Below are 23703 nucleotides of genomic sequence, written 5' to 3'. Positions count from 1 at the left end.
CTATATTCTTTGTTTTTATAAGCATTTCTGCTGAATAACTGCTCTAATTAGCTCGCTGGCTCCTCTCTGTTGTAGAGTTCCTTTTGACTATTTGCCAAAATTACAGTGTGCTGTGTTGGTTAATGCTGTGGTCATTCACTTGCCAACCGAGGTCAATAACAATTCCTGTAAAAGCTTCCACTTTAATGGAACACATCTTATTTTAGCCCTCCTTTCATATTTTGAATGCTGTTAACAATGATATCCACACAACAAAGCACAATACACAAGAAGACTTCTCAGATATCATGACGGTGGAGAAAAATGTGGATTTTCCAGTTCTGCAGACAGACAGGGTTGGGTGCATGTGGTCTCTTTGAAAACACACCTGAAGATCACAGTTGGGGTCAACTGAAGCCATTCAAAACTTTAAATAATGATATAAATGAAGTTGTTATGTTTACTACCAGTGTAGGAATCTCTCAGTGGTACATTGTAATATTACTGAGCCAAGTTAAAGGAATAGTTTGGCACTTTGGAAAAATGGGCTTTCTTGCTGAGAGTTACATGAGAAGATCCATACCACTCTCATGTGTGTACAATAACAGCCAGACACTTAGCTTGGCTCAGGTAACATAAAGACTGGAAACAGCTAACCTAGCTCTGTCCAAAGGCAACAACGTCCATCTACTAGCTCCTCTAAAGCTCGCTAATTAACACATTATATCTAATTTGTTGTATCAGTACTGAAATATTGAAAAGTCTTGTTTTGTCTAGTCTTTATGCTAAGCTAAGCTAACCGGCTGGCTTCATGTGTACCGTACAGACCACCGACAGTATGGTAAAGACATGAGAGTGGTATCAATCCTCTTTTGGGCAACAATTTATGCACATGATTTAATTGATTACTTTCACCTCCTTTCAATCAGCTGTGAAAATCAATATAACATAACCTGCCCTTGATATGACTGCACCACACATCTGTTTTGTCATCTTTGAACAGATTCATCTCTTCTGACTCACGTCTGAAGTCTGTTTGCTGTGAACGTCTGGAAATTCCCTTGAATGCAGCTCAACTTGCTGCAACATGCAGCGATTTCTTCACTCTTTGCTTTAAATAAATAAGACAACGATAGCCTATTTATTTTATTTTCTTTTGCTCTTAAGGTATCAAAGAAGAATTAAGTTATATCATGCTCGCCTGCTTGCCTCAACTTAATTTTTGTAAACCAACCCTGCCATCACAATCCAAGCTGTTGCGAAATACGAATACATGGGAAGCTTGTCGTCCGTGGTTTCCTGAGAACAGGATACCACTTGAGTGCAGCGCACCTTGTCCTTGTCTATTGTGTACTGTGTGAATGAGGAAGCCGTCCATGGATGTGAGAGCCAAGGAGAGGAATCCATCCCACTCCTTCCAACACTATCAGTTACATTCCTCACCAATCCTGCCATATCAGATGACCTTGTCTGCTATTCTGTGTCATTCTTTCCCACACAGTTTGACACTGTAACATGCATCCTGTTCTATCCAGTCCCTTTAAATCTGTCTCAAGCCAGATACAGACATCGCACTCTCTGATCATCTCCAAAGTAGTCCGCAGACTTTAAGATAAAGACAGATAAAAAGAGAGACAGAGTCAAACATCTTTTTGTTTCGCCTTCAGTTTAACACAAATCTCTCTTCATATAATCACTTATTTAAATTATGACAAGTGAAACAGCCTTCAGGCCCATACAATGTGTCCTGATATATAAACCATAAGCTAATTTTAAACGATCCCAGAGTAAAATACACTAAAAAAATAGATCTTAATTACAATGTAGACTATAATTATTACAAGCCTGTCGAGTAGTTGTCTCCATTGTTTGAAGGGTGGGTTGTCTTCAATATCTTGATGTGGTTAAACTTCTGCTGCTCTCAAATGACACAAGAGAAACAGCTCTCTTCATCACGTACTGTACATATCTGTAGATGTGAAGCCTCAACTGCAGCTTTCGTTGGGAGGAACATTTTATTTAGAGTTAAAGACTGGTTTGTGGTGCAGTTAAAAGTTCTAATTTTACTGTATGTGTCAAGTTGATTGACACAGTTTAAACCTTCAAATAAGTATTTAAATTAAGAATAAAGTCCACATTAAAGACAAATCTATTTTGACATGAAGGTTGACTAATTACAGCACCATCTTCAACTTAAAATCTTGCATTTTGTCATTTATTCTGGGATACAAACGTCTGAAATAGTGATTCCCAACCTTTTTTCGGGGCTTGTGACCTTGTAAAACAAAGCAATGTCTACTTGTGACTGCTCATTACCTGTTATATATGTCAGTGAATTCTGACAAAATCAACCACGAGTAAGTTTCATGTGTAAATTATATGTGCTGTTGCTTGTTTCTGTTGCCAACAACTGTACATAAAGGATAGTATTTGAGTGCCACCTTTTCTTTAAAAATCAATCAATCCACCAATTACTGAATGTGAATCAATTCATTAATGAAGCCATTTAACAACATATGAAGTTTGGTTTCGGGGCTATATACATACAGGATGTGTTCATCCCTGTTTAGTGGTTGTGAAAAATTTATTTTTAAAGTGAGGAAATAGAAAATACAAGTCCAAACATGAGTGGTGAATTCATTTAAATGTCAAATTGGACTTCAAATACTAAACTGAATGAAAGTGACACTTGAGAACTTGAGTTTAGTTTGGTCTTCATTTCATCTCTCTGTAGTTGCTGTAATACACCCCATGGAAAATGATATACAATCAACAAAAGCTTTGTTTTTTACACTAAATCTTGTTATAGCATCTTCATTGTCAATAGGACAAATTATTAATGTGACTAATAGTTTTGACACTTACCAACTTAATGTCACTGATCCCTTTTAGTGGTTAAATTATCAAAATGTTTAATAGTGTGTTGTCTTTAGTCCTTTTAATCTGAAATTACTGCTCACTGACACAGTACACTACAGTAGCTTTGTCTTCACGTGCAGTATTGTCTCGGGATATTTTCCTACAGAAATCAACTATGAGATAATAAGTGGTTGAATAATATCCTCTTCCAGCAGCTGTTGAAGTAAATGCAACCAATTTATGCCCATTCAGCTACATGATCTGTCCTCCTGTTGCAAAATAGCTGAGTTACAAACTTAAAGCGCTGCACTTACAAAATGGGTGTGTATGTTGTTTTATCATTGATTTAAACTTTGTTCTGCGGACAAAACAATGAATCAATACACATTTGAAAAATCAATAAAGTTGTGTTGATCAAAGAGCTTACTTACAATAACAGAAATAGTAGTGTGCCTTTAAGGGCTCCCCCTCTGTTAACACACAGACAGATTTTGACTTCCTGTCTGCCTCCCTTTGACAAAGGCATTTTTATACTGACTTTAACACATGGCTCAGATGAGTAAATTTAGAGTCAGACTGTTTCCAATTGTGTAACTGGTAGTTTGACTACTCTCACTGTTGCCTCATTTGTGCTCATGTTTCCAACAAAACCTCAGGAGCAATATGATTTTTACTGTGTAGAGCAACAACACAATTGTGTGTTATTTTGCAGGGTGTCCTCAAAAATGCATCAATGCCACTCTTCTTTGCACAAACAAGGAATAACTCATGAAGTTATAAGTTTGGTCCACTTTGGGGCCTCAGACAGTCTTTGTGGCATGCCGTTTTAGATGTTCATCTCCTGTAATGACTTTTTGAAAGCATCCATAATTTTCAAAGGGTCAGCCCTGCATTCCTTTGGAAGTTCACAGGAAGTGTGGTACAATGGAGGACAAAATGGCCAGAGGCGTTGTCCACCAACAGAGACACACATACATGCTGACACACACACACACACACACACACACACACACACACACACACACACACACACACAGGACACACACACACACACAGGGAGGGAGCAGAGGAAGTCGTGAGGTGGTGTTAAATGACATGACCAGACTTTTAAAAAGGTGGAGACGGTGCTGCTTCACAGTGTGGATCTGAAGGGGAAATGCAAACATGTCCCACTTTGCTGACCAGTCGCCTCCTTGTGAGTGCCGCCCACAGAGACGCAGTGTCTGCATGTTTTTTTTAAATAAAAGAGCCCATTTAAGAATACGCAGCATCTGAAACATGACGGGAATGTGTGTGTGTGTGTGTGTGTGTGTGTGTGTGTGTGTGTGTGTGTGTGTGTCTGTGTGTGTTTAATTAAGGAGGGTGAAAGAGTCAGAGAGATGATTGTTGACACATACCATCAGCAGTTCAATACAAACTCATTGGGCCTATAGATTTTTAGGTCTGATGAGATAATAGACCTGAGGCCAGTGGCCACATACTGTACAACAATCAATTCCTGTGGCCCATTTCTTTACCAATTCAGTTTGAGTTTGCATGTGTTTTCTCTGCTGTAGGCGTTTGGAGGGAAAATGTGGATCATGCAATGGCAGGATAGCATCTGTAACCCTCCCAGTTCCTTTCTGTCTCTCTCTCCACTGCCCAAAGATATGATTAGTCTGTTATGACTGAAATCTCTGCTATTTAAAGGGCCCACATTAAAAGTCAGAGTCTCTGTCTCAATATAGGCCTCAATATAGGCCTCAAAATAGCAGCAGTTAGGTCTGAGAGGTAATAAATAGCTCCGTCTTGTCTTTTGGCTTGGACAGAAATAAAGCCTGTCATAAAGATTTGCTTTCTCCCTCAAGGCGAGACGTTTATCTCTACCAAGGAAGCAAAAATAAACACGTGTCAAACAGTGCTGTGGTCTATCATCTGGAGAAGATGCAGAAAGAAACTGAACTGTATGACCAATTAAATGACCTAATTTGTCGACGGAGGGAGGGCTGTCCATCCATACATCTCGTGATTCTGTGTGACCTCGTCTCAGCGGGAGGGCGACCTCTGCATGTTTGAGATTTGAACCTGTAAATCAGCGGGAGGAGTGGTGCCCATGTGTGGCATTCCCCAGGCCCTGTTCTGCACCATGTAGTGTGCTGTTGGGTACAAAGAGCCACTGTGTTTGTAGCAATGGGGCATACCCAGACCTCAGATTCCAGGGGACAGCTGCCACACACACACACACACACACACACACACACACACACACACACCCGGGACACGCACACAAAGGCATGCACTACCTCAAGACCCTTGCAGACAATAATTCTCCATAGTGTCCTGCAGTGTATGCTGAGAGCTTGAATTCCTCTGCTAAATTACACATTACAGGGAGATATTAGAGAGACACTTAATGAATTTAGTAGTGAAGTAAGTGAGTGAATACATTTACTCAAGATAAATGAGGTACTTCTATTATGTCTCTTTATCCTTCTGCTCTTCAGAGAGAAATATTGCACTTTTTTTTTACTACATTATTACATCCATAGTTGCTGCTTTAGAGATTAAGATTTTACATGCAAAACATGTGATCAGATCTCCCCCCTTTCCTGTCAACCTTCCCCTGTCCTATTAAAAAAAGGCATAGAAAAACAGTATAGAATAGATAAGATTACCTCAAATTTGACCAACTACAACAATTAAGTACTTCTTGTGTCAAAATATTGTTTAAAATAATTTCCTAAAGTTTCACAAACAAATGATTAAAGTGACTAATTTTGTATGAAATACGTTAGATACAGTGTTCAATTGGTACACTCAATAAGATTTTAATTAATCAGCCAGTGAACCTCACAGCAGCTGAGCTGAACAATATGATTAATTATGAAACACTAATAGATAATAAGGATACAATGATGATATATGACTATAACTTTGACAGGGGCCATTTTGCATATATAGTAGGCCACTTGTTGTTATTGATACTTGAATGCAGTACCTTTACTTATTATGGACTGTAATATTCTTCAACTTAATCAAACGATCTGAAGACTTCTTCCTCCACTGAATGAGTTCATCAGGGACACAGAAACAGTGCAATGACCCGCGCTGCCGCTGAACACCTCAGTGAAGTCTCGTTGGAAGGACTTTATTTGTGCCCTTTATACTGAGCATGAACGCATTTACTCCCCAAAAAAGCACACATGCCCCGTCCTATACTTACATTTTAACTCCTCATTGGTAGCGATAAAGCGCACTGCAGCCTCCCCCCCGTGTGGTTTTACGCTTTTGATCCCAGAGGGACCTCGCGTTTAACATTCCTGGCATTCCGACCTCAGTCCCTCCTCGGTTACTTATTATCGCCGCCTGCTCTCTCCACAATCATTTCACAGCGAGAGACAGAGGAGCGAGGCAGCCCGTCCGGGGGGAGGAAGATGAGACACGTTTGACTCGAACAAAAAAAAACACAAACCTAATGGAAATAGTGGATTTACTCTGAATGTTTTACTTCGAGGTCGAGAACAACGGTTCGTTATGATGAGAGCGTGAGCTGGTAAGAAGAGCGTATTTTTCTATGTTTGCCAAAACAGAAAAACGAGCTCAAACATAAATAAAGTTGCGACATGGTGACTTCTGGTTCACGGTTTTGATAGTGTAGTGTGTTCTGAGGGAGTTTAAGGCTGTTGACGGTGTTTTGAACACGACAAATGTGCTTTAAGACCAAAGTTATTTTACAATGCGGTTTTGTGCGCTTTTGCTCCCCCGTGAGATTGGAATTTTAGGCGCATGCATTTTTTTGCCTGCTGTGGAAAAATGTCTCCACATCTCTTGTGTTGTCGCTGTTGGTTAAGTAGATTTACAATTTGACACTATTCTGATATAATAGCAGAACTAAAACCGTGATCAGGGAGAATTATACATTTTATTTGAAAGGAAAGATACATGATACCTGATATTAAAGTATGTTTTACTGTTATTGTAAAGGCCTCAAACAACCTTCCTTCTGCATGTGACTGTATTAATAGTATGTTAATGTACTGTATATGTATCAGTTGTCTCGTGTCAGATATGTTTAACCTCAGACTAATTGTACTTTATTCTCTTATTCTGCTCTGTTTCAGGTTCACAGCTGATTTATTTAGATATTTTCAAAATAAGAAAGAGCTCAACTGATCCCTAGAGAAGATAACAACGTACACAAAGCGATATGTCGTCCACTGAAGAGCCGTCTGGCACGGTCCTGCACCGGCTCATCCAGGAGCAGCTCCGCTATGGGAACCCCACAGACACCCGCACCTTATTAGCCATCCAGCAGCAGGCCCTGCGTGGAGGCAGTGGAAGCAACAGTGGACCCAGCAGTGGAGGCGACATGGGCAGGAGCCCACGATCCTCTCTTGAGAGTCTCACCCAGGAGGACCCTCCATTCCCTCAGCTCTCTGCAAGGCAGGAGCCCCAAGGCCAGGAGCACCAGGGGGACTACCACCACTCAGAAAGTGGCTACCAGCTTTACCAGCTGCACGGGGAGGAGCTGCCAACTTATGAGCAGGCCAAGGCGCAATCTCAGTATCAGGCCTCTCACTGGGCCCCTACAGGCCCCATCACGCAGCTCCATGATGGGATGCTCCTGCACGAGGGGGCCTTCCACGAAGAGGCAGATCTGATGGAGCTGAAGTGCAGCCATGTGCGGTCACTCAGTGAGCATCGCATGCAGATATCTCTACAGAGGCACGATGCAGCTGCTAAAGCGGAGGCCATCAAGAGCGCCTCTCACAGCTACCCCGAGCTGCCTTACTACACACCGCAAGGCCTCCAGAACACAAACCAGAGCCTGGACAAGCGAAGCCCACCTCCAGAGTACTCAGTCCCCATCCAGGGCCAAGGATTTATCCCTCACCAGGTCCAGGAGCCGATGCAGGCACAGCAGCACAGGTATAAAGACAACTTTTGGAGGACGTGATCATGTGTGATTGTGTTTTTTTAACATTGCATCATATTCTTCGGTGAAGTTTTGTACGAGAGCCAGACTTACAATCATCTTCCAGGACTCGTCGTTGTGTTTCACATGCGTAAACACATAGTAATCGATGTGAGTCACACCGTAGGCTGCGTAACGCTTCACATTTCCTTCTTGAAATACTTAGAGCAAAACAAGTCCAGCCCTGTAGGTGTTTGTAATGCCTGGCATACTGGAACAGGATAGTTTCGCATGCTTGTGTTGCCTCAGATGCTTTTATAGAAGTATGTTCCTCATATAGGCTTTTACATTCTTCACAGCCACTGGAGTCAGCTTGTCTGCTTGCTGATAGATGTGAATAGAGCGATAGTTCAGATGCCTCACACTTTTAACTCTAGCTGGGTCCCCCTAGAACATTCTGATTCAGCTGAAATTCAGGCTTAAGATATTAATTTTTTCTTTCTCTCATAGATATGTCCAGTCAGCTCAGCCAGCTGAACTCCCCTGCTACAGCACATTCAACAGCCTGCCACCTGCTGGCTTGGAGGAACCCAACCAAGTGGAGCTGCTGCTGATGGAGAATGAGAGGCTGAGGCAAGAACTGGAGGCACACAGAGAGAAGACTAGCCGTATTCAGAAGGTAAGGAGAAGAAATACATGAGAGAAAATATAATTTTTATGCAGCTGACATCAGGAGTAAGAATACCCAAAATCGAGCTAGATTGGCAATTTTTACATTTCCCAACATCCACACATCAGTCTTTAAATGTGGGAGTCAAATTTAGTGAATTCAGAGGGAAAGCCAGACAACATCCTCCATCTCAGCCACCTGTCTATGAAACACAACCCCGGTCGACAGTTGTCTCCCCGACATCCAACTCCAGGCACACTCCCTCATCTGGACTGGACAGATGAGATCAGCAGCTGCTACCTTCCATACCACAGTGGCACAAACAGAGGTCACAGCCTGCTACTGTGTTTACACACTCCTTTCATTGTGGAGCTGACCTGGTGGAGGCCAGAGAGCGTGTGTGTGTGTGTGTGTGTGTGTGTGTGTGTGTGTGTGTGTGTGTGTGTGTGTGTGTGTGTGTGTGTGTGTGCTTTAGTCCCAGGGAGGCCATAGATTTTCAGGGCAATCTAGGGCTTGTCAGACAGCAGTCGATCAGGTTGTGACCCACGCACACAGCTGATGCGGGTGGGGAGGGGGTCCATGGCAGGTGGTCAGCTGCTGTGTAAAAAGTGAAAGGTCTCTTTTGTTTTTCCAGCAAACAGAACTTTTTCCGCCACCTCACGTTTCCTGCCATTTTTTGGGGCCTTTCATGACTCTGTAACCAAACAGACCTAAAAATTTGTTGTTCAACATGGTGGAAACGGCTTCAGAGACATTTGACACCTCAGCTAGTCTATAAAATCCACTCTGCTGGAGTTATGTCACATGGCCCTTGCCTTGTCTCAGCCTTAAAGAATGATAATTGCCGGGGTTGGAAAGTTTTCTCCGTCAGGCCGCAGCCCTGAGTAAACATGCCTGTGTGACTGCTATAATGGTGGGTTTCTCTTTGCCGTTTCCACAACCCAGGCACAGGCATGCACACCTTCCCTCCGCTGGCATCCTTCCCAGACCTCTGTGTGTGTGTGTGTGTGCGCGCGTGCGTCTGTGTGAGTCTTTGTGTACATGTTAACTTGTGCTTCACAGTGTGTTGTGTAAATGCGTGCTCGTGTGCGCTCACACACCTGGAACTAGAGCTATCAGCCCTCAGGAATGTAGATATAAATCAGTCTCACAGGGAGTGGTGCGGGCTTGAATTCCTTCCCTGAATTATACCACACACACATACACACTGGGTGTACTGTATATACACACACAGTCGCATATGTACCCATATCGTACAAATATGTATATCTATGTGCTGTAACAACATAAATCCACATTCCAGCTCCTCCCTGGCATGTGAAGTAGGTTAACCGAAAATTCCTCTTCTCTACCATCTCCTTTTCTTTCTTTCTCTCCTCCAATCCTCGCCCCATCCTCCTCTTCTTTTCTCACTTTTCTTCCATTTTCAGTTGGAGCAGGAGATCCAGCGTATTTCTGAGGCCTATGAGACACTGATGCAGGGCAGCAGTAAGAGGGAAAACCTGGAGCAGACACTGAGGAAGAGGCTAGTGGCTGAGATCAGAAGGCTGCAGGACTTCAACAGAGACCTTAGAGGTATGGACTCCTACCACAAGACACACATAATATTCTACCATAATATCAGACCCAGAATTGACATTAAAATGTTTTTTTTTTTTTGCATTACAGAAAACTTGGAAAATGCCAGAACGCATGTTGCTAAAGAAGTAGAAGCGGCCGACCATAACCAGCACATCATGGCGAAACTCCTTGAACAAAGTAAGTTTGTCATGTTGCTCTCTGTTACATCCTCCTTTTCAATCAACAAGCCTGATTGGATTGGATTGGTGCAAAGCATGGGGCCCTTTTTGTAGCTAAGGGCATCCTGCATGCAGGAATTTCACTTGCAAAACCTCAGCTTATTTGGTTTTATTTTATTAAGAAGGCTTAATAATAGGGAATCCAATCCATGCACCTCTTTGCAAAAGGGAAACGAATGTGCTCTAAATGACAGAGCAGCAGTGGAAGTGGTAGAAATGAGCTTCCCCCACCTGTTGTTAGTGTGATTTATGTTGTCTGTTTAAGGAACTGGACTCAAGCAGAGTGCTGGTGTTTGTACGGCCTTGATGAGGAGGAATGCTCTGTGCTATGTGGGTCAAAGGGATAGGGCGGCTTTCTCCCCCTTTCTCCTGCTTCTTCCTCTCAGCATTCCAGGAGTGCTTCACTAAATGAGGAACACTGGCCACCGTGTAGCAACTCTGGTACTTATTACTGGAGTTGGACTCAGGAGGGAGAAATTGGAAATTGACACTTTTTTGGGGGGGAGGGGAGAAGAACCTCATGCAGATTTGTAATGATTTCATATTTGATCTCACAGTGTGTCTCTTAAGATCATGGAATTAACTTGACCACCTTTGCTTTTCAGATGAGGAGCAGAACTTTGAGAGGGAGCGGGTGGAGCGGGAGCTGCAGCGATTGCGAACCACTGCGGAGGAGCAGAGCGGCAGGGCGAAGCGGCTTGAGGAGGCCCTGGACGCCGCTCGTGGACGTGGTCGCCAGCTTGAGGAGGAGCTGAGGAGGAAGAGGGCTTATGTGGAGAAGGTGGAGAGACTTCAGAGTGCACTGGCTCAGCTACAGTCCACCTGTGAGAAGAGGGAGAGCCTGGAGATGAGGCTGAGGACACGACTAGAGCAGGAGCTGAGGAGTCTGAGGGCGCAACAGGTAAATATCCCATCTGAGGAAAACCATCAAACTGCTTGCTGCTACTCCAATAATTTTAGTATTTTTTGGCCCTGTGGTTAAAATCCTCTCCTCTCTCCACCTCAGAGGCAATCACAGCCTCCAGGAGTGACGATGAGCTCCCTCCAAGAGCGTCTGCGGGAGCGTGAGGAGCGAATCCTGGCCCTCGAAGCCGACATGGTGCGCTGGGAGCAGAAGTACCTGGAAGAGAGCACCATGAGGCAGTTTGCAATGGAAGTGGCTGCCACTGCCGCTGCACAGAGGTAAAGAATGCTTTTGCTTGACATTTGCTATGTGTTATTTATTTTTACACACACATATTTTGGAGCTTTTGAGTTAAGACCCAGTCTTTCCCTTTGCAGAGACACCACCATCATCAACCATTCGCCCTGCCACTCCTCTAACAACAGCTTCAATGAGGACCTGCCAGTTGCTGACTACAGGAATCAGGAGATGGAGAACAGGTGCATACTTATAATTAAACTCTCTTCTTTTCAAAGAGTCACCTTTACAAATCATGACATTTTTTTCCTATAGCTTATCTGCTTCCTGACATTTATTTTTGTTTCTTTTTTGCGTCAGGATCCGCGCTCTTTACGCTCAGATCTTGGAGAAGGATGCTGTGATCAAGATCCTCAACCAGCGGCTGCACCAGGACCAGGGCCGGAGGGACGAGCAAAGTCCACGTACAAACCTCCTGACTACGGCGGGGGCATCTCTCCGACCCGCCTCCTCCACCCCCTCTATCAGCACCACCACCAGCACCACAAAGAGTAGAGGTGAGGAGCATAATGTTGCCTTATTTAATAATTCATTTGAGTGGTACTAAGGCTACTTTACTTCTGACATTACACACCTTGTATATTCAGTTCAAATAAGCTGTTAAAAAGTATAAGATTTTCTGATGCTGACATTTTTTGTGTCTTTGTTGTCTTTTAGGTAAAAGTCTTTCAGATGATCAGACTTTGCCAAACCGTCAGTTCTCTGCTCAGTCTGAACCTGGAACGCTAGAACGGCAGGTGGAGGGAACCAAAGCCAAAGAGGCTGCCAGCACAACTAAGCTCAACAGTGGTGAGTGATCTATCAAATATGCATGAGTGTGTTTGTTTACGAGGGGCCAATAATCCAATAACGCTGCCAGTATAAAACTTGAGTGATAAATGATTTGCACACATGCATCACAGATCTCAGACTCCACGGCACAAAACACACACATATGCAGCGTTAAATGCAGCTTTTCTTGTTTTGGACCTCGACTTCATGCATGTTCACATTGATTAACCATGTTGCTGCTTAACGGGCCAATCAGATACCATCTGTCCAGGTCATGGTTCATAATGTGGGCCTAGAGGAATTTGCATGGTTAGGAAATAATGTGGATCTGTTGACTGAGCACATTTACCAGAGTGGTCTGTTTGACTGTGGAAAATCTCTGTTAACCTTTAGTCATTGATAGCTGAGCTATATATGAGACATTTTTCCACTGTTTTATCCTTAAAACATTTAAATTTATCCTCTCTTCTTTCTTTTTTTTCCCCAGACAAGACAGTGCCTAAGAAGTTGCTATTAAACCCCTTCAGAGGCCTGGAAGAGCTGGAGTCAGAGGCAGTGGAAATCTTCATTTAAAGAACTGAAAGGTGGATTTTGAATGAGAGGGGAAAAAAAAGCAATTCTGAGAATCTGTGAAGAGTGCAAGTCTTTGAATAGAGAATGGATTAAATATTGGATGAAAGAATGTCGTGGAAAGAGGCCAATGCACGGGGGAGGAAAAAAAAGACTGTTTTCACATTTTAGAGACAGAGCTGTGCTCCGGCTCATTTGCTCTCACTAAGCTTGGACAGCTGCAGGCAGTCTGCCCGACTGGGAGAGAAAGGATGAATCTTCTGAGGTACTCGGACAGTATTGTGGATTGTAATAGGGCAACATGTTCTCAGAGAGTGTATGCCAAAATATTTATATAAATATATCTATAATTGCTGCTCCCCCCCCCTTTATTACCCTCTTTAACTCCTATCAGAATCCAGTGAATTAAGAAGCTACATATTTATCTTATCTGGTTTCCACATTCCCCAAATGTTAACTTAAGCCTCATGCTCGTCTAGATAAATATTCAATACAAGGTTATCTATGTGACCTGCATTCCCCTCCTCTCCAAAAGAAAATGTGGTGTCAATCTGAGTAACCTCATTCCCATCATAGATCTTATCTGTTTGGAAGATGACATTCAATAATTTAAGCTTATCACATGAAACACTGCTGATTTAAATGCTCTCACTGTCCACGCTTCTTAAGTCCGAGCAGCTGGTTCTGCAGGAGCTGAGAGGTGTGTAAACTGTGAGATGCATCATATATAAAAGACAATTTGGTGTTTATTTTTTGCCAAACTGACACAAACCCTGGTGTTGTTTGTAATTTTGTGAGGGTGTTGCATCGTGGTGTTGATTTCATCATCTGTTGCTTTTTCTGATAACTTCTCAAAGTATGTTTGCGTGTGTGATTACAGTATGTGAGTGTGTTTCATGATGTGGTGATTCTGCTGGTTCGGTCACCACTGTGGGATAAAAGTTGAAAACTACACCGTGTTTGGTTTTTGTTTTGTTTACTGTGAGCTTTGAACTAACAAACAGGTTAATTATTATTATTATTATTATTATTATTTATATATTTTATACAGATGTTTGTATTGTTATTTTAGTTATAATAGTGCTTTGAGCAGGATGCCAAAGAGTTAATGTATGTTTGTTGTAAGTTATGTGCCGACAATCACGGTCATGTCAAGCTGTACACAACCAACCAAGTGTTGACTTCAAACGGACATTTCTGTGAACTTCAAACAATATGAAGGTTTTTACAGTTGAATTCATGCAACATTTCATAAAGCAATAAAATATTCTAATATACATTAACTGACTTGTGAATTGTGTCATTTAAAGTACTGTCTTTTTTTCTGTTTGCTCATATAAAGATTGTCTAATACACGCTCATAAGTTATTCTGGTAAATGCTGTGAATCTCCTCCTGTTTTACTCCCTCTTCTCTCTCCTATCGTCACCCTATCTCCTCGTTCCTGTCCTCTCGTTCCACCACAGAGAAGAGTGCTCTTCATTAATGAATACCAGAGCTGCATTCTTTTGGGTTCAACTTTCTCGGGTGGCCTGCTCTCTTGTTCTCTTCTTGCCATGAAGAGCGTGCTTGACATAGATCACATTCTCACAGGGACACGTAACCCTGTAAGTGACAAAGACAGGTTTTTCCCAGATTAGCCACTAATGCCATTTGAAATTCCGGCATGCCGCCGTCCACCTTTGCTAACATGTGCTGCATTCCCAAATGCTTTTATTACCTCCTTTTGACTCACACCCAGAGGTGTTTATGAAGCATTTCAGGACGTGCCATTGAATATGAAGATGAGAGAATGGAGCTCTCCATTCTGTTATGTGGTATCTGTTTCAGGACAGATCTGCCTCTCTCTCACACACGTGCATGAACACACACACACACACACACACACACAACAGAGCCACAGATATCGACTTGTACCAGTTTGGGGCGGTTGAGCAGCACTGACAATGAGACTTCACAATGCAGAAGGACAATGACAATGAACGATATAGGATATGGTCATGGTAGAGATGATTCCACACATTTGTAGGGATAAATGCAGAGTGGAGAGGAGCAACAAGTAGTGAGACTCTTTAGTCTGGAGGAGCTGGCTTAAATATCTGGTTTGGTTTGTTTGAATAAAAACAGGTCACACTTTTAAACTTCTTTTTAAATTATTTCTGTTTTGCTTTATTGACAATTTAATATATTAATACGATACAATTTATAAAGGGACTATAAATTGTAACTAATGGCTTTAGGTAAAACACTTCACTAGTGCCTAATACATCAATTACACACAAGTAGTTGTGAAAATCCACTTACCACTTGTTGCTAGAAAAAGGGCTGTAGATCATCTGGACCAAAATCAACTTATTAACAACTTATTTACACTTACAGCTTGATATTAAACCCCTTTATTAATGACATATTAACACGTATAATTTGAGACTTGACAACTTGACTTGACGACATATCAGCATTAAGAAGACCAAAATTTTGGTCTTCTTAATGCTGATACAATAAAGCATGAGTGCATTACTTATTAATCATTGATTAAGTCATAAATTACAACCTATAAACGCTTCATAAAGAGTACCTTATTGGAAAGTGGCATCAATACAACATATCAGACTTTGTCAACGGCAGAACAATAAAATTATGGACGTCTATCACTGTCTACGGTGTTTTCACAACTTTGCAGAGCTTCCTTTATGCTGGATTGTTCTTGGAGCTCCAGGCGTGATGCTCTGAACTATGTGGAGTGAGGAAATCAAACAGTGAATGTCTCTGGAAGTGCATCACACTGTCTTAGCGTCACTCCAGGTGAGACATAATAAAACATGGACTCAAACTGTCTTGTGCACATCCATGAAACCTCAGTGGGATTGAAGTTAAATATCAAAAAGTAACAAAAATACAATATAAAAGCACCTGCACACTGGAATTGAACTGCTGTACATTTTAATTAGCAATATTATGACCCAACACAAATCATTCTCAGACAAACAGACCTGTCAGAAAATCCTGTAAACTGTTGATCATTTATACTCACCACGTTTACTCTGTTGACGTTGGTTTATGCAGCTGACTGATTGTGTGCTGTATTTGATCCAAATGACCTGCCAGTAAGACATTTCTAAAAGGTTCTGATGGCTCCTGATTTAATGTAATTGAGTGGCATTGTGGGGATAATCTTTTAAAGTTATCTATTAACCTATGACCTCAAGAAAACTATTTATGATAAATTTTTTTGCTCCAGCTTTGAAACTGTTTGTTATTCACAACTGAGTGAGCAAAGGTAAAATGTATCCTGCTGTACTGGGGTTTGATAATTGGATGGGGAATATGTTAAAACACCGAAGCATGCCTGGACTTGGGCAGAGAGGATATGAGCTGATGAGATAGTACGGATGCTTGTATGGGAAAACACAGAGCAGGAACTGGTGGTATGCGTTGCCATCAATCTTATTTATGAACTGAGAGCTCTTATCTGGCGTACTGACTGACAACATTGTGAAGACTCGCCAACATTCCTCTGTGAATGTGAAAGGCAGCTGACATGTTTCGACTGCAGCTCTCTATTTTTCCCAGAATTGATATGATGAAGCAGGGTAGAACGTAAATGGGAGTCAGGGGTCAAATTCCATTGTGCTCAAACATCCAAGCAAATTACATTTTCAACACTTTTTTGGAACAGTTTTCGCCCTCTCTCTCTGGCGCAGTCACATGGGAACTCCATATTGACCGCAATCACCATGAAAGGAATGGGTTTGTTGCTGTGTAAACCGTGGAAATGATCTTCTCACACTGTGTGTTTGTGTGCGCTGCCGGGTTTATTGCCCTGTCCTCGTGTTTACAGTTTAACAGCACATTCCTACGAAGCATCAGCCTTTGAAGTTTCAGCACATTCAGCAAATATGCTGATGGTGAATGATGATATCAAAGTCGGAGTGTAAAAGAGGAGGTTTTTGGAATGCAGATTGTCTGCGACTCACATCTGTGTGGTTATTAATATGGACTTTACTCTATACAAGGCCAAACACTCATTAAGAAAGATAAACTGTAATTTTGACTTCTGCACTAATACACACAAATAATAGCTGCTGTGTACATATCACAAGCGTGTACACCCATGCAAACAAACACAAGGACACAAATGACTGTTGAGGCAGCAGTGTGATGAGAGATTAACTGACTCCTCAGATATATGCAGCACCTGATGAACAGACACATGGAATAACTTGCCGGCAAGCAAAGATCCTCAAAACACCGAGCGGAATGCAAGTAAATCCACAAAGCCCTATATCATTTCCCTTCATAAAACCCCAGCATGTTTTTGGACATCGGTAATACATGTGTCTTCTAACAAAAAGTAACTTGTCACCACCTGCTACACAAGCCTGCTGCAGAGGCTGCAGTTGTGAGTGACATTCCTGTATGTTCAGATGGCCATATGTTTAAAACCACAGAGATGACCCTGAGCCCATATTTCAGCCACACGTCCCTGCTGTGGCCTTAACTGAAAAGTAATTATTATAAGATGGTGTGCGGGTTTTAATATGGCCAGGATGTCTAATGATTTTTTTGTAAATAAAGCAGAGGTCCTAAAGGGTCCATTGTGCAACATTTAGGATGTTCTATTGGCAGAAATTGAATATAATATTAATGTGTTTTCATTAGTGTATAATAAACAGAAAATAGGAGTTATTATGTTTTTGTTACCTTAGAATGAGCCGTTTATATCAATAGCACATGTTGAACCACCATGTTTCTACAGTAGCCCAGAAGGGACAAACCAAACACTGGCTCTAGATAGGGGTTTTTTGGGGGGCACATTTCACGGCCACCATAATTTCTCCTTTCACTTCCCTTTCACTTGGAAAGGAGAGGGTGAAGCGAGAGAGCTGCAACTAAACCACTAAATGCCACTAAATCCTACACACTGGACCCTTAAAAGTTAAAAATCTATTTACTGGGTTGTTTAAAATTAGGCTAGATTTTTTTTTTTACTCTTAGCATGTAGGGTAATTTTGCATTATGGGTCTCTTAAGTTGTTTATCTGTTGAAAATCATCTACATAGAAACATTTAAGAAATTTAATTACTGGACATATACAATGCACAATGTGTCAATACATGGGCATGTGTTTCACTCCTGACAAGTGGCCCTGTAGACATTAAATAGTTAAAAGACAGAATTCAGTGACTCGACCTCGTCCTGAGGATTATTTACACTTACAGGTCCTCAGAGACTCACAAAACATGAGGCATGCACTGTAGCTACAGTATGTGCTCCACCCCCCTGGAAAACATGTGTTCTTTGACTTGGGGGATTAGATCTGTTAACTGCTTTACAAAGGTACACACACACACACACACACAAGCACACACACACACACACACACACACTATGTATGACTGAGGAACTCAACTTGACAACAGAGTAGGAAGCTTTAGGTTACAACTGCTCCTGGTGTTAGGTGATACCCAGATAACTTAAAGAGCAGAGCAGCCAGTGCAGTGTTTAGACATTTGACCCCCACCGTATTAGGATACAGTACTTTATTAGATATGATATAGATGATGTAATTACAATGCACTTTTGCAATCTCTCGCTATCTTAATCTCATTGGGACTTCCCTGATTGAATAAAGCCTTCCATACATGCATCCAGAGTCCAGATTGCATAACCTGAGAGAAAGGGTAATATAACAAAAACACACAATTAAAAAACCCTATCAGCTATCTAAATGTTTGACTTCCTCACTATTTTGAAAACCTCATGATACATGGACTTTTAAAGCCGAGCAGCGCCACCTGCTGGACACTTTGGAGACTTGCTGCACATATGTAACGTACACATCTGCATTTTGCCAGTATCAGTGTATTTTTACTTTATTATTGGACTAAACTCTGGTTGGTTTCTTACATTTTATAGTCAATAAATAACTATATTTAGGTGTTCTAGTATCGCCAATGGTCGAAACTGCAATTCAGAAACGTACTTTGAACCTAACGTTACATATAAAGGAATAAAATAAAACAAAAACAGTGCAAATGGTTTAATGCATGTCCCAAAAAACAAAAATAATATTATTATATATCATGACACAAATGTCATATTTCTAAAAAGATGCACTAACGTTAGATGCCTTCATAGCGGTCTTTAATTATCGCGATGTAACTAGGCAACCGTCACCTTGGGTGGGCTGGATTTATAGACAGTAGCAACATCATTGACTCACAACAGAGTGAAGCTACACTGGCCGGTGTACGCCTGACAACAAACCGTGCGTACCCGCCCGTAGCACCCCGCCCATTCAGCTAGCACCGCTACCGTAGCAACATAAGCTAACAGCTAGCTTACATCAGTTTAGGGCTGTGTTGAGGTTGGAATATTATTCAACCTGTCCGCGGTTTATTCTTTATAAACATTAAAAACGCGGCCTGGCCATTTACAGAGCTGGAGGGAACTCAAATCCAGGATGTGCTCGGTGGTCGGATGTTATTCGGGGCGTCGCAGTGCGCAACGGTTCAAGTTACCGGAGGACCCCGAGAGGAGACTGGAGTGGGTCCAGTTTCTCGCTACAGTCAATAAACAGCGTTTTAAAGAATCGTCCTGGACAGACATTACAATTTGTAGCGAACACTTTGAAAATGACTGTTTTGAGAACCTGACTGACGGTCATCCAGGCAGCGTCCAGCTAACGTTAAAGCTCAGTGCTGTCCCATCACTGTCAGACGACCCGGAGCCACATATGGAGAGCCCAGGATGTGTGGTGAGTCTAAACATAGGCTTTAACGAGGCATCCCCCAATGCTGCATCCTTCCTATGACATTATATATCCCGGTGAATGCTTTAGGGAGGGTCTGCAGGTGGTTGGATGGAGCCAGTGGTGTAGTGGTGCCTGGAGAAATGGATGTACTCTTAATTTCTGCCCCACATTTGATTTTAGAGCAGCCCACCCAGCAAAGGACAGTGGCATGTAAGACTTCTCTTTACTTAGCAACAAATGTCCTATTCTAACTATTATTCAGTGCTCCATCTGCTCATGAAAATTGGACAAGTGTGTCATGCGTTCGCCTTGGGATTTAGAAGTACCCAATGCTGAGGGAAAAATAAGTGGGTGTAATGGACCACCTGTCCATTAGTTCAATTCAAATGGCTTAACACAAACTTTATCATCATAATAAACAATAACAATACAAAACATAAGCAGTACAAACAATAAAAAGATTTGCTGTGCATTATTGTAAGTTGTTTTTAATTTCAAATTGTTACAAATTACATCTTATTTTTTCTGCCCAGCAAAATACGAATGACAACATACTCAACAGTAATTTAATACATTAAATACAGTTAATTGAAATACAACCTATCTCTGCTTGTACAGCACTGACGTGTGTAATATCCCATTATTGACTTGATGTATACACCACATGGTCCCACAGTGATTTTGTGTTATCCCATATTTACATGCTAATGTAGCCATTTACTATCCAGTTGAAGACACATTGTGCAGTTAGTGCACACACAAAGTGTGTGTGTGTGTGTGTGTGTGTGTGTGTGCATATACATACTGTATATATACTCAAAAACACATGATACTGTAACATTTGTAACATTGTCTGGACCAGTGTGCAAACTATGCACAAGCTCACTTTCTTTTGCGGCACACACGGTGACTGGCTGTGACTTATCCTGACTACAGTAAAGAGAAATGGATGATGGTAATTTGGTGTGCAGACAGTTTTTTTTCTTCTTATCTCTGAGTTATAATGAGTGAAGTTCATGATATTGCACCGCCATGCTTCGATGGTGATTCAAGTTGGAATGTATCGTACATCAATAATAGCCTAAATTTATGAGTGATCCATGACGATAAAGAAACAGAAATGGATGGCAAAATAGGACATTTTCTGATATATTGTATGTTAACAACAAGCTTGTACTTCTTTTATTTCTTTGTGTAGGAGCCTGTGGAAACCACATTAGTTTATGGTCAACTAAAAACATGTGATGGCCCAATGTCCTATTGTGAAGAATCAAGACTGGCTTCAATGGGTAAAGAAAATGTCTGTGTTTTGAATTGTGAAAATTATGTAAATTCGATAATTTTCTCACATATACAATAAACTTAAACTTCCTTGCAGATTCTGAAGGAAACCCAGTCCTAAGAGGCGTCTCATGTTCAACTGATACTTCAGATGGTGTCGCGTCCGTATACGGCCAGATGCATCCAAGAAATGTGAATACTGATTTGATCAGGGAAAAGTACGTTTTCTTTCAATTCGTGCTTTGTCTACTTTTTTACATCAGGTTGGTGTTTTAATATTATTCCTTTAAATTGGTCTTTAGAGCTGCACTTCTACAGAGGAAAGGGAAGTATGTTGTGAACGAAAAACGCCTCCTCCAGTTGTTTAGCTGCAAGTGTCCGTCATGTGGCTGTAAACTTAAGATGGAGAAGTTCACCTATGGGGTGCTCATCATCTTGAACCAACAGTGCCTTCAGTGTGAGTACAGGAACCAGTGGAAAAGCCAAGTCAACGCCAGCGTCCCAGATCAACACCCGAGAGGAGGCATAGATGTAACTCCAGAGACCCGGCAGGTAGGACTTAATACAACATATTCAGATACGCTGATTGTAGGTTAAGAATTGTGCATCCAAGAAAATGTCTGTAAGAAAACCATAGAAAAACAAACTACACTGGTCGATATTGTTTGTCATATTTCAAATTTTTATCTCTATCAATCTTTGTCATTGTATCACAGGAAGTGCCAACAGATGACACCTATAGCCGTGTAACAGGGGTCTCTGAGATTGTTGCTGTTGTTGGTGAGGACAATGATCCCTTGGAAGAAATGGAGGAATCGAGTGATCCGGATGACATGGATTCAGACGAAGATTGGAAGCCAATGAAGAATATTTTGCTGCCTAGAGTGCTTCAAAAGGAAACAGATGGCAAAGGCGCGAAAGAGGATGGCGCTTATCCCCCACTTCCCACCAAACACAGTCAGCTCTGCACAGATTGTGGGATGTTTTTCAATAAACAGAAGCCTCACACGTGTGAACATATAATTAAACCCTTTTCTTGCAATTTCTGTGGTAAGAGATGTGTTAGTGAGGTCGCTCTAACCTCTCACAGCAGAATCCACGATGAAAACTATGAGCACCCGTGCAAATACTGCCAGAGTACGTTCAAAACCAAGGTGGACAAACACACACATGAGCAGATTCATCTAAGTGAAGGAAAGCCCTATAAATGTCCCGACTGTCCAGAGACGTTCGCCACAAATAAAGAACGCAGAATCCACCTGGAGGATCACAGAGGCCCCCAACAGTTAAAATGTGAAATCTGTGGCATCGAATTCCTCTGGCCACTTTCTCTCCAGAGACACTTAACCGTGCACACAGGAATGAAGCCGTTCAAGTGCTCAGTGTGCCAACGTGGCTTCAAACAGGCAAGCCACCTGAAGTCCCACATGCGTCTGCACACCGGAGAGAGGCCTTACAAGTGTCAGCATTGTGACAAATGCTTCAATCACAACGTGAGCTTGAAGAGTCACGTACAGCGTTACCACTCGTCCAATTCTGGACGTGAACAGAAAACAGAAAAAAGAAATGAAGAGGAAAGTGACACTGCTGATGCGGAGGGTAACGGGAACAAGAGAGGTGTAGATTCAGGGCTTGATAATGTAGAGGAAGAACAGGATATGGAAGAGGAGGAACAGAAGGAGAGAATATATAGACCAAAAAAAAGAAAGAAAACCACAGGTCGACCCATAGGAAGGCCAAAGAGTTATGAATCAGACAACGTAGCTCTGGACGTTCAGGTGGAAGGTCAGTGTTCAAACAGAAAGACTGAAAAACGACAGGCGCAGAAGGTAAAGAAAACACAGCGCAGTGAAGAATTTAGTGAGGACCAGCCGAGTGACAGCGACATGTCCTTTGATTCAGTGGAGGAGGAGGAAGAGGAGACGAGCGAGAAGATGATAAAGAACACAGCGAGATCAAGGAACAGATCAAAAACTTCCAATAGTGACTCAGACTTTGACCCAGAAGAAAGAAAGGAAAAGAGGAGCAGCAGCCAGAACAGTGGTAGAAGTTCAGGGAGGCGCAGAGGAAGACCCAGAAAAAATCTAGTGGTGTGAAGATTCTTAAAGAATTCGGTTTAAATAATATATAAAGTAGACATTTATACAGAACTGGACAAAACATGCACACCTAGGCCAGAGTCTGGGTTAAACTTCTTTACCTTTTACTGTGAAGAGAAGCTGTTGGTTGGATTTGAAAGTACTTTTGAAATGTGTTACCTGATGTTTAAAGTATGAGATCATATTGGATAAAAGTATATTAAACAGGGCTGATCTTCCTTTCTGTTGTCCGAAACTTTATTCTTCATCATACTGTTATGTGCAATAATGACTGATCTGTAAACTGTCTGACAGCCACACACTCTGCTGAGAGGAGAGGTTCATTTATTTCTTTTAAGATGGTTAGTGTGTGTGTACATTTTAACATTTTTGTGGCAACAGGGTTGAAAAAATAGATCCAGCTGCTTTTGTAGTTCAGTGACAGCTAGATAATGACAAGAGTAATGAAGCCATGGTCTCCATAGTGATTGTATATTGCTTAAAGCTTAAAGAGTTACTTAATTACATTTTTAAAGCGTATTTTCTCTCTCTCCTGTGACTACCATGCACATAGTTTTGATGTAATCCACTTGTTTAGGTATATGTCTGATGTCTGTCCAGTACAGTAGAGGTGAAGTCAATTTGGTTTGTAGTGTTTATATAGAAATAAATTACATTTTAATCAATTAATATAATTAAACAGCAATATATATTTTTAACAGTGTCCCTCTGTCCGGGATAATCAACATACCTAATTATGAACGGTTTTCATTTTACCTGATGAGTTCCCAGATAAAAGTAGTTTAGTAGCTGTCAGCTGCCTTTCATTGGAAAAATCATCTTTC

At 41.6% G+C, this 23703-nt stretch overlaps 2 protein-coding genes across 3 annotated transcripts in view; both read left to right on the top strand.

Moving 5' to 3' along the window:
* Window positions 1–6186: 6186 nt before the first annotated feature.
* LOC127365388 (angiomotin-like 2a) lies at window positions 6187–14026 on the top strand. Its single transcript, XM_051403430.1, has 11 exons — window positions 6187–6370; window positions 6939–7746; window positions 8243–8411; window positions 9833–9977; window positions 10071–10160; window positions 10807–11102; window positions 11208–11383; window positions 11483–11584; window positions 11703–11899; window positions 12060–12191; window positions 12661–14026. The coding sequence occupies exons 2-11, from the start codon at window positions 7025–7027 to the stop codon at window positions 12744–12746; spliced, it is 2115 nt and encodes a 704-aa protein (XP_051259390.1). The 5' UTR covers window positions 6187–6370; window positions 6939–7024; the 3' UTR covers window positions 12747–14026.
* Window positions 14027–18966: 4940 nt separating this feature from the next.
* Window positions 18967–23703, top strand: part of LOC127360853 (myoneurin-like) — a 34939-nt gene continuing 30202 nt past the window's right edge. The window contains exons 1-5 of one of the 2 annotated variants that reach the window (XM_051395446.1): window positions 19013–19502; window positions 20698–20788; window positions 20878–20998; window positions 21083–21332; window positions 21497–23097. In XM_051395446.1, coding sequence (XP_051251406.1) covers window positions 19209–19502; window positions 20698–20788; window positions 20878–20998; window positions 21083–21332; window positions 21497–22876 — 2136 coding nt within the window. In that variant the 5' untranslated portion in view covers window positions 19013–19208 and the 3' untranslated portion in view covers window positions 22877–23097. Of the gene's footprint in view, window positions 19503–20697; window positions 20789–20877; window positions 20999–21082; window positions 21333–21496; window positions 23098–23703 lie in introns of those variants that run through there. The other variant, XM_051395301.1, reaches the window with a different exon arrangement.

This window comes from Dicentrarchus labrax, unplaced genomic scaffold (assembly GCF_905237075.1).
Source record: "Dicentrarchus labrax unplaced genomic scaffold, dlabrax2021, whole genome shotgun sequence".
NCBI lineage: Eukaryota > Metazoa > Chordata > Actinopteri > Moronidae > Dicentrarchus > Dicentrarchus labrax.
The sequence above is the reverse complement of the archived record's forward strand: the minus strand, read 5'-3'. Positions and strand labels throughout refer to the sequence as shown.